The sequence below is a fragment of the Carassius gibelio genome, chromosome B21, assembly GCF_023724105.1.
Source record: "Carassius gibelio isolate Cgi1373 ecotype wild population from Czech Republic chromosome B21, carGib1.2-hapl.c, whole genome shotgun sequence".
Classification (NCBI taxonomy): Eukaryota; Metazoa; Chordata; class Actinopteri; order Cypriniformes; family Cyprinidae; genus Carassius; species Carassius gibelio.
Genome location: NC_068416.1, coordinates 3923712 through 3935310, shown reverse-complemented (window position 1 = coordinate 3935310; position 11599 = coordinate 3923712). Strand labels below are relative to the sequence as shown.

The window sequence follows — 11599 nt, the reverse complement described above, 5'->3', positions numbered from 1 at the left end:
CAAAATTTTTAACACCAACCAGATAATTCTTCCCTACTCTTTTATGAATCCTAAGGATTCAAACATATTCATTTGTCTGTTGCCTACTTACAGTAGGTAAGTATGCAGTTTTGAAAGCAGCCAGTTTCCAACTAGCCGCTACATAAATAAATTAATAAATAACACAGGGCAAACAAACTTTTAAAATATTATTATGGTTGTTCATTGTCGTGGCAAATTTTAAATCAACTCTCATCAGCATAAGAGACAGACTCATTCTCAGGTATAATTAAAAAGAAAGCTTTTATTCTTTGCAAAGAAGGTCAGACAGTCATACAGCAACACTGAGTTCCTGCAGAGTGAAACCGACCCAGGAAGAGGGCAGTCCTCCACCTTATATACCTCTGCTCTTCCAAGGTTACACAGTTTCAGCAGCTGTAAATTTCCACACAAAACAAGGAACACTCTCTATGGGCTGTTTCTCACACATTTAGGACTTAGGTGACCCCCTCAGGACCCCCCCCCCCCAAATGTAACCCTTATGAACCCACACAGTAAAGCAAAGAAAACACATGCTTATATAGGTATACAGAAGCAATGTTAAATTAATTTTTCCACCACAATTTCCCCCTCTTTATCATTCATTGATCAATAAAACATAAAAATTCATTACTACTTGTTCTATTTTCACTACACACTTAGAATTATGTTTGCTCTGGGCGCCGGGCTAAACGAGTAAGTCACTGCTACTGCATTCCTGACATGAGTCAGACCCTCAGTCACGTCACAGATATAAACACAATCCGAAATCAAAATTTCACACTCAGAAATACAAACATGATTCAAAATAAAGCAAACTTAAGGCATTTCATCACATTTATACTCTTCATCCCTGATCTTCACATAAATGATCACCCTCTTAAGTTTGTAAAAGAATTTAGGAAATATACTAAGGCTTTTTATATGGGGACAGACCCTATTTCAAGCAAGCAAACAGTATAGATTCAGATAGGCCTGAACATTTCTTACTTCAAAGAAAAAAAATCTCATAAATCTCATGCATTTAACACATTTCACTGTAGCTTCCACTACTGTTTGTCCCTTCATCAGTAGTTTTCTCCCTACTCAAATCCATGATAATGTCTTCATTGTACACAGTCATTTGAACCATTTGATGTTAAACACTCAACTTCTCCAGTCTCTGTCCTGAGCTGGATATCAACTAAAAAAAATACATGGTAGGCATAATATCAGCAAAAATCATTTAGCAGCATTATGTGTACGTTCAGGCTCTTTTACGGCCATTCTCATGTGAGTGATGATATTGATAACGTTGTCACTGTAGTCTGGAATATGAAAACAACATGATGTACCCAACTATGATGCTCATAGTTATCTTTTCACTTGCGCGCAGACTACTTCGATGCTGTTTTTCAGTCTTAACCTTGCTCTTCCCGCTGATAAGGACGCTTGATGTTTAGGCTGGATTCTGGCCTTGTTGACATGTGTTTCTCCAGATCCTTACTCCCTCAGCTCCTCTTCCTCAGATGCAGGTGGGACCTTTCTGCAGTAGCTGGCCTGGATCCACGTTGCTCTCTCTGCTCCCTTCACAGCCGTGTGAGTGGTCAGAAGCACCTGGAACGGTCCCAGCCACCTTTTCGCCTTCCAGCTCTTTCTCCTCAGATCTCGCACCACCACGAAATCTCCTGGTTTCAGGTTGTGCAATGGAATTTCAGCAACCTTCTCCTGAGCAGCTTTCACCTGAACACAGACATTAGACAACAGAGAAGACATTTCCTTGCAGTAACTCAACATGTCATGCTCACACACCTGTAGATGGTAGCTGTTGTTTACCCACTTTCTTTACCCATAAATTTTGGTTTGCCAAAGAGAATTTCAAAAAGGCTCAGGTTTACTCTTGATCGATTTCTCATTCTCATGTACATGAGAACGATTGGGAGCACCTTAACCCATGTGAGTCCAGTTTTCTCACAACACTTAGCCAATTAGATTTTTATTGCCCCTACACAAAATGTGTTTCATTGCCCAAACTGCTTTTTCGTGGCAGTCAGCAGAGCCCTTACTACTGCTGCTGCATCCTGTTTGGACATTGGGCAGACCACTACCCATTTGGACCATATGTCCACAAATACCAAACCATTTTTCCTTCCCTTCACATGGGAAAAGTTCAATGAAATCCATCTGTGCTGTCTGGGATACCTGAGACATTTTTATGCCTCTTGCCACATTATTACAAATGACAAATCTTTTTCAAAAAATTTCTGCATAAATTTTTTAACCCTTTTGTAAATTTTTAAACCCTTTTGTAAACCACAATTCTTTAATTTGCATAATCATTCCCCCTTTCGATGCGTGGTCTTTCCCATGCATCGACTTAGCATAGTGAGGAAAGAAGTGTTTTAGGTAAACAAGGCTTGCCATCTCTGCTCATCCATACTCCATTCACCACTTCACAGCTGTTTCCATCTTTCTCTCTCTCCTGCCCTGTCTCAAATGTCTGCATGCCCTGTAAAGATGAAGAAATGTCAGGGTTATTTTCAGATAACAAAGTACACTCTGATGATTTTGTCTGCTGCTGCGTCTGCTCTGACGTTTCCTGTAGATACAGAATCTTTGTTATTATTATGCGCTGCGCATTTACAACTGCCTATCTTTTCTGGCAGCAAAATAGCATCTAGCAAATCTGCCACGAGGGGTGCATTTAATATTGGTCGCCCATCTGACTTTAAAAACTTTCTTTGTTTTCACAGCGCACCAAAATCATGAGTAACCCCAAATGCATAGCGTGAATCTGTGTAAATCGTTACACATTTGTCTCTCATTAGTCTGCATTCTTCTGTTAATGCCACAAGCTCAGCTGCTTGTGCTGAATAATTTGATGGCAATGAGCCAGCGGCCACAATGTCAAATTCAGTTATCTCATAACCAACCTTATTCAGGCCTATTTGTGGATCTTTAAAAGCTGAGCCATCCACAAAGAGGACATTTTCACAATTTTCAAGTGGCACGTCAGACAAGTCTGGACGTGGCGTGCACAGTTGTTAAAGTGCTGTTAAACAACAATGATGCTCTTCCCCATCCTCTTCTGTTGGAAGGAGAGTAGCAACATTCAAGGTTGTGCATCGCTTAACAGTGATATTAAGCATATCAAGCAGAATAGTATGATATCTTAAACATCGAGCTGTTGATAGTGTGATGTTTTCTATTCCTGCAAAATCATGGACACTGCGTGAGACACCATCAATGTCAAATCAGAGTAACCTACGAATTCTCTAGAAGCCACCACGGCCTTCTCAGCAGCTGCCAACGCCGTCAGACAGTGTGGCAGGCCTGCTGCAACTGGGTCCAGTTTGCTGGAAAAATGTGCCACAGGTCTCAGTTTGTCTCCATGATGCTGCAACAATAAAGAAGTCATAAATAAATTTTTCTCTTCAACCATCTGAACAAAGGGTTTATTTGGCGCCTGCAAGCCCAGAGTTGGCGCAATAGACAGCTGAACTTTCATGTTCAGAAATGCCTCTTCTGCTTTCTCTGTCCACTCAATCCTGTAATATAAATCCAACCCCTTCCCTCTCAGGGCTCTCAAAAATTGCATAATTTGGAATAGATGTTCTACAGTAGGAACACATCCCCAAAATTAAGCATTTGTTTCTTTGTTACTGGTTTTGGGACTTTTCTTGTAGCTTTAACCCCTTTTTCAGACAGTGTTTTGCTATTCAGTGTTATTAAATGCCCCCCAGGAATGTAATCTGTTGTTTTACGAACTGCAGTTTTGTCAGGCTGACTTTATGGCCCTCCTGGGCCAGATGCTTCAGGATGGTCACAGTGTCAGTTTACACATTTAAGCTCATCACGAGCACACAAGCAAAGATCATCCACCTACTGTAACCAAGCTGTACCTGCTGCCAGGGTCAAAGCTTCCAAACTCTTTCTTAGAGCTTCGTTGTAACCTTTGCCCTAAACTTCAAATGCAAATCAGAATTGGCTGTCTTTATCAACTGGCACACTAAAAAATGCATTTGCCAAATCTACCACTGAAAGGAATGGTGCATCTTGTGGTATTTGTGATAAAATTGTGTATGGATTTGGTACTGATGGAGCTCTTTGCCTGTCAGCAGCGCTTACAGACTGTAAATCCTGTACAAATCGCCACTCTGTGGGCTGACCCACATCCCTTATCTTTTTTACAGGAAAAATTGGAGTGCGAACTGGAGAATCATTGCATGACACCATTATTCCCTCTTTTAATAGTGACTCAAACACCGGTTTTATACCAAGAATTGCCTCTTGTTTTAGAGGGTATTGACATTGACATGGTCTGTAATCAGATTTTGGGGTGACCACAACTGGTTCACATCCTTTAATCAAACCCACATCATATTTGTGTTTTGCCCATAACTCTGATGGCACTTTTGTTAATGCTGGATGTATTTCTGAAGGCACAAATAACTGTCATGCAATGATTCTACCTCTTTCTTTCGTCAATGGGTACCACAACTCTCTCTGTTTCAATGTCATGCTTGCACTCAGTCATAAACACTCCCAGACTCTCACTGTGTTTCACCCCCTCCCCTATCTGTCTCCAGTCTTTGGCATAAACACAGTTTTTCACAAACAAGTCTAATCTGGGCCCTGTCTGGCTCCTGTCCTTGGAAAGTGATAAGTGAGGCACAGAATCTTCTACCATTAGGTAAAACTGAAGCTGTTTCTCTGTCAGGTAAACTGAAACTGCACACACATTTTCTGTCCAAAACATTTTCTCAAAATGTAAAGTTTCTCCTTTTCCTCCCTCAAACCAGTCTTTTTCATACTGGTAATCTCGTTGTACCACAACATGTGACGTGCAATGCAATTTGTCAGGCAACATGATTTATCTATCAAATGGTTTTGTTCGATCTTTAGCCAGTTCACACATCATTCCAGCCCAATCAGAATTTATGATGTGCCATTCATATGCCCATTTTGGTTCTGCTTTCAGACAGCAAATCTGCTCTTTCTCTGCCACTCCGACACCCCCAGAGTCTGCGGTCAATGTCAAATTTAGTTTGCACAACAAATCTCTCCCCATCAAAGGCACTGGACATGCAGGGGTATAGAGAAAAGCATGCCTCAGCACCTAACCCCCTTTTGTTTCACAATTCAAAGGCACTGTGAACCTTTCACAAATTACGTGCCCTGATGCAGAAATTGACTCATTCATTTCACCTGTTAATTGTGGTTGGCACTGCAAATCACATGGCCGTATAGCTGACCGTGCGGCCCCAGAATCAGCTAAAAACTCAAATCAATATCCCCTCCACTAGCATAGGATATTTAAGCATTTTCATAAAAGCTTCACTTTTAAACATAATAGCACATTTTTCAGGATGCTTTTCAACAGAATCAGACATACACAAAGGAAAGCAAGCTTTTTTCTTCATTGCAGAGAGCAGAAAGTTACATCAGTGTATGTGTGTGTGTTTGTGTTTAGAAAATTTTCACTTCCCTGACTTGTGACTGTTGGTTGCTCGCCCTGGACCCCTCCTCTCTGCTCTCCGTCTCCCTCACTTCAGTCTGCTTGTTGATTTCGCCGGTTCTCCAGGCAATCCTTTGCCCAATGCCTGTCCTTTTTGCACAGTCTGCATCTGGTGCACCTGAATGTCATATGTCCATCAGTCTCGCAGATCCAACAACCCCATCTTTCAGAGTTTCTTTCAGTTTCGTTCGGATATCTTCCTCCTCCTCTTTTCCATCTTCCCGATTTCGATTGCTGGTTTCGCTACGCAGAATAGCCCCCCCGGCCTCGACACGGCTTGCACAAACGCCAGCTGCCACTCTCTGTTGGTCTTGGCTTTAACTCTTTCCTTCTCCGCCGTCTGCATCTCCTCTGCATGCAAAGCGTGTGCTAAAACAGCAGATAGCCATCCACTTTTCCATTCACAGTGTTCTTTCCGACAGTCCTCTTTCTGCAGCTCTCCGTTTCACTGCCAGCAGCCTTCTCAGTTCATGCACGGTAGGGCTGAATTCTTTGCAGAAGGTGACTAATTCAGTAGAAAATTTATCACCTGCTTCATCAGGGCTCGGCAAGTGAGCCATCGCTTTCTTCATGTCCGTTATAGTCCATGGTCTAAAGACCATGACAGGGCCGTCAGGGCCAGAAACTTCAATCAATGGAGCTGTTATACTCGCATTTTCTTCTTTCGCTGTTTGTCTTTTCTTTGTCGGGGGTGCTCTGCGCACTATTTCCTCTTCAATTTCCTCGTTGGGGGTTTCAGGAATGATATCTGGGTCTTCCGCTGCTTCTTGTCTCCATTCTGGATCTAGCCACAGTGCTGTTGGTCTTCTTGGTGGAGAGTAATCGAGATCGGGGTCCATTTTTGCGGCTTGCACCTCGGTCACCGGGAAATGTGTGTATGGCAGAGGTACATGTTTAGAAACACAAACATAAAAGCAGTTAGTAGGTCTATGTGAGGCATTTACATTTTCATCACATTCTTCAACTTTCTTTTCCTTCTTTCTACTTGCTAATTCTTTCTGCATTGTTCTCCTTTCTCTGCTATCTGCCTCAGCTATCCAACGTTCACATTTCTCACACATGTGCCTCGCACAACAACCTTTCTGTCCCTCGCTTCCCTCTTCTACTGATTCCTTCACAGCTTTTAATTTCTTAACACTCAGCGTTCCCTCTTTTGGAAAACCATGGTATTAAATTAATTTCCCCATATCTTGCATGCTTTTTTGACCATACAACTTTTTCATTTGCCTAAACACCGGTGTATCATATTCAACGAGCTTGCTCTGAGACTTTCCCATATCTCCCGGTTTCTCCTCTGTGGATATTCCCTTCGGCGCGCCTTTAATCTGTCAGACGTCTCCAACAGATCCGACTTTCCTCTGCCCAAGTCGGAAGAACCAATACTCGCACAGTTTCACTTTCCCTCTTAGAAATATGTTAACCGCTCGAGCGTGATCTCAGCTTATCGCTTCGAAATATCTGGATCGCTTTGATTTCAATTTCTAACTCAATTTACGATCACGCCAGTTGCAGCAGTTTCAATTCCCCTTAGAAATGTATTAACTGTGCCGCAGTATTCTCACAATCCAATTCCCCTGGAATCGCCCAGATTGTGCTTTCCACAGAGAAGAAAACCAATATGGTTTGTCCCTTTCTAATTTAAATTCCAATCCTTATTTAAAAAAAAAAAAAAAAAAACTTAGAATACCATGAACTGTCTCTTACCCGAGAGCTCTGTTGCCACTCCGGTTCTTTTCTGATTCCAGTGGTGTCCCCTCCGGGCCTCGACGGTCGGTCCCTTTCTCCCTCAAATCTAATCGGGGTTAGGGCTGAACTTCTATTGTTCAGGATTGGCCAGTCACCGTCCACTCACAGGTCCGGAAGACACATCCAAGGAATCCCACTTTCTGACACCAAATTGTCGTGGCAAAATTTAAATCAACTCTCATCAGCATAAGAGACAGACTCATTCTCAGGTATAATTAAAAAGAAAGCTTTTATTCTTTGCAAAGAAGGTCAGACAGTCATACAGCAACACTGAGTTCCTGCAGAGTGAAACCGACCCAGGAAGAGGGCAGTCCTCCACCTTATATACCTCTGCTCTTCCAAGGTTACACAGTTTCAGCAGCTGTAAATTTCCACACAAAACAAGGAACACTCTCTATGGGCTGTTTCTCACACATTTAGGACTTAGGTGACCCCCTCAGGTCATTCTCCGACATCTGTCACCCCCCCCCCCCCCAAATGTAACCCTTCTGAACCCACACAGTAAAGCAAAGAAAACACATGCTTATATAGGTATACAGAAGCAATGTTAAATGAATTTTTCCACCACAGCATCAAAATGTAGTGTCATTTTAGGCACCATTTACACATGGTAAGGAGCAGGTGGACATTTATTTCATACATCATTTAATTTATATCAGAACAGCTTTATGTATGTTTTACACATACACACACACACACACACACACACACACACACACACACACACACACACACACACACACATATATATATATATATATATATATATATATATATATATATATATATATATACACATATATATATACATACATATATATATATATATATATATATATATATATATATATATATATATATATATATACATATATATATATATATATATACACATATATATATATACATACATATATATATATATATATATATATATATATATATATATATATATATATATATATATATATATATATTTTTTTTTTTTTTTTTTTTTTTTGTGTGTGTTTCATAAATTAAACCTACTGTTTGTGCTAATAGTGTTTGTGCAGGGTCTTGCTACTAGTAGTGAAGCTGTCCATTACTTAAAAAGAGCAATGATCAATCAGCAATTGCTGCGAAATACTGTATAATGTAGCTTTTCAATAGCAAAGCGATTTTATTTCTTAAAGTCACAGACCAGTGTTGACAACAAGTTTCTGTGCTCCAGAATGTTTTTTTTTTCTTTGTTTAGTTTTTTTTTTTTTTTTGTGAGTGTGCGGTTTGATTTCTCTGTGTGAGTTATTGTCTGTATGCATATGCTTCAGTGAAGGCAGTACAATTATTTTGAATGGTGCTAAAAATAACAGGAAGTACATGTCCTTTAAGCATTTTAATTCACACTTTCTAGCCCAACAAAGATTATACAAATATTATATTTTATATAAATTAAAAGTACAGAGTGACACACACACACACAAAAAAGAAAACAAATTATGACAAAGCCTTAAAACAGACAATTTATTGCTATAATTGTCATAATAATAATATTTACAATCATTTCTTAGGCAACTGATCGTCAGCCACATTTCACAACCATGGCAGCCGTATCAATACCCATAACTATAGTTTATAATTTCATGTGAATAGTTTGTGACTTTTATCCAATTTTTCCTCTATTTATTTGCTTGGTCAGTGTTGTTGTGGGTTTTGGCTCTTTTGCCATTGTAGGCAGTAAGGTCATTTGGAATAACTGAAATAATTTGGCAAAGTGATATTTAACCATAATGCAGTCAAGCTAAAATGCAATTTATATTAGATGTGCATTTCCCTGAAAATAAGTGCACACCTTAGAATATTCAACAATCAAGAATTCAACAGCCGCCATAGCATAACAAATTATAATGTTGAATACCAACTGTAAAAATAAAAAAAAATGTACAATGTACTTAATTTTCCATCATTGCTTCAAAGCTTTAAAGTTTGTTCTTTTAATTCAGATAAATGGAACAAAAACTGTAGGTGACACATTTATAAGGATTCTGTTAAATTTATTAAGGACAATTAATACTGACTGCTCAATATGAAACCTTTTATCTGTGCATATGTAAAGTAAATACCTTGTTCTAAAAAAAATTTATCAGTTTCAGAAAAAAAGATAATTGGGGTCTTAAATCATATTGCAGTAACCAATAACTTCACTTGTTGCTACTGTACATACACATTTAATCAACAGCCTTGCTCTTAGCAACAAATGCTGTGAATTGTTTTCCCCAGTGGAGTGACAATGTCAGATAGAAACCCATATAAACCAGCTTGGGGGCCATTAAACTGTTTTGAGTCATACTGTCTAACCTACAGTTATCATTTAGGGAGAATATTAGGCAGAGGCAAGATGCTGCAATTACATTTATAAAGTAAAACTAAATAAGAGCTGAACTTTTTTTAATCAGTAAGAACTAGTGTTTAATGTAATTGTTAAACACAATGTTTGTATTTTTATCAACATAATGTAAATAAAATAAAAAAACTACAACAACAGTTAAAAACATACAGTATACTGTATACCTACAGAATATGCAGTTACCACATGATCTTGCACAGAACAAATTTAAGTATAAACTGTAAAGTGCTATTCTTTTGTCATGTGCATTTAAGTAAAAGTGAATGATTTGTTTAAGATGATATGGAATTAATATTATGTTTGTTATTCTGGTTGCAGATTTTGTGTGCAAAAAATGGACAACCTGACATTAAGACACAGCCTTCTACTCGTGGAGGGACTGAAAGTTACACCTCAGTCATCCCAGCCTGTTTTCATTGTACTTCTTTTGGTTTATGTCTTTTCAATGGTTTCAAACATTGGTGTTATATTTCTGATCTCAACAGAGAGGAATCTGCATGACCCTATGCATTTTCTGTTCTGTAACTTGCCAGTGAATGATATAATAGGAACAACTGTCATTATGCCACGCTTACTACAAGACATTTTAAAAGAAGCGTCAGAGCACTACATATCATATGTGGAATGTGTTATTCAAGCTTATTTTGTGCATATATTTACAGCAGCATGTCACTATGTGCTGATGATTATGGCCTTTGACAGATACGTAGCTATATGCAATCCACTGCGGTACACCGCCATAATGACCAATAAAATGGTTATTATACTCTCAATATTTGCTTGGGGCCTGGCCTTTCTTCTGGTGACAATTATGATAGGCCTAACTGTGCGTTTGTCTCACTGTAGATATAAAATTGAAAATCCTTTCTGTGACAATGCATCACTGTTTAAACTGTCCTGTGAAAATGTGGTTATTAACAATATCTTTGGAATTATTTATACTGTGGTTGTACTCAGTCTTTCATCAGTAACAATATTAATTACATATGTAAAGATTGCTACTGTATGTATAACCAGCAAAAACAAAGCACTGAACAGCAAAGCCATAAAAACATGCAGCACTCATTTAGCTGTATATTTAATTATGTTTATTTCTGGAGCCGTTTTTATTTTTCTGCACCGTTTCCCTGAATACTCTGACAGCAGGAAACTGGCCAGTTTAATGTTTCACATTGTACCACCAGGATTAAATCCCTTAGTATATGGTTTGCAAACCAAAGAGATAAGACAAAAGATAGTTAAACTCTAGTGTAGAAAAAGACAGATTTTGTGTCTACAGATCATAGTCAATGTGATTTTACAGGATTTCGTGAATGTGGAACTTTACTTAGCTGTAGTATTATAATGCAACTTTATTCTGTACTCAAGCTACTTGCAGTATTTATCAGGTGTTTGTACAGGAATTGTTTACTAAAAATATGAAACTTAATGCAGTACCTAAAGAAGAAAGAAAATAAATGACAAGAAAAGCAAGTTAATTTTCGCTCATTAGCACAAAAGTCAACTTTTGTCACGTAATGTGCTGATAGAAGCTCACAAAGACAAGAAAAATGGTTAAAATGATCTTTAATGACAAAACTGAGGAGATAATTATGGATAACCATTTGCACAATACATTGATGAAGACAGACAACCAAGGCAGAACTTTAGTAGACAAATCAGACAAAGGGAACTAATACATTAATAAATTAACTCCAGTGGCCTGTAGCACAAAGCCAGTCTGAGCAAAGTCTGAGTTTTCGGCTCAAGAAGATGGGCTGGTATTCTACATGTATACATGTATATTGAAGTAGTGAAGAAAATGGTCATATTGGCATTACAAACAAACAGTATGACGAACAGTCAAACAGTCACAAACAGTCATAGAACCATAATGTTTTGATTATGGTTTAATTTTCTTCACTACTTCACTACTAATGTATGAATGTATATTCAACAATATATTTTTCAAATAA

At 38.6% G+C, this 11599-nt stretch overlaps 1 protein-coding gene and 1 long non-coding RNA gene across 2 annotated transcripts; one reads left to right on the top strand and one right to left on the bottom strand.

The window, feature by feature from the left end:
* Positions 1-265: 265 nt before the first annotated feature.
* Positions 266-7212, bottom strand: LOC127986029 (uncharacterized). Its single transcript, XR_008160734.1, has 2 exons — positions 5491-7212; positions 266-1740 (listed from the first exon to the last, which is right to left on the bottom strand). It is a non-coding gene; the product is annotated as an uncharacterized LOC127986029 (long non-coding RNA).
* A 2763-nt stretch (positions 7213-9975) lies between these two features.
* On the top strand, positions 9976-10893 carry LOC127986004 (olfactory receptor 146-like). The gene has a single exon (XM_052588234.1). The coding sequence runs from the start codon at positions 9979-9981 to the stop codon at positions 10891-10893; it is 915 nt and encodes a 304-aa protein (XP_052444194.1). The 5' UTR covers positions 9976-9978.
* Positions 10894-11599: the final 706 nt, after the last annotated feature.

Bases quoted from the DNA above. Each gene is read 5' to 3' on its own strand.
- LOC127986004 (XM_052588234.1), top strand. From the start codon at position 9,979: ATGGACAACCTGACATTAAGACACAGCCTTCTACTCGTGGAGGGACTG.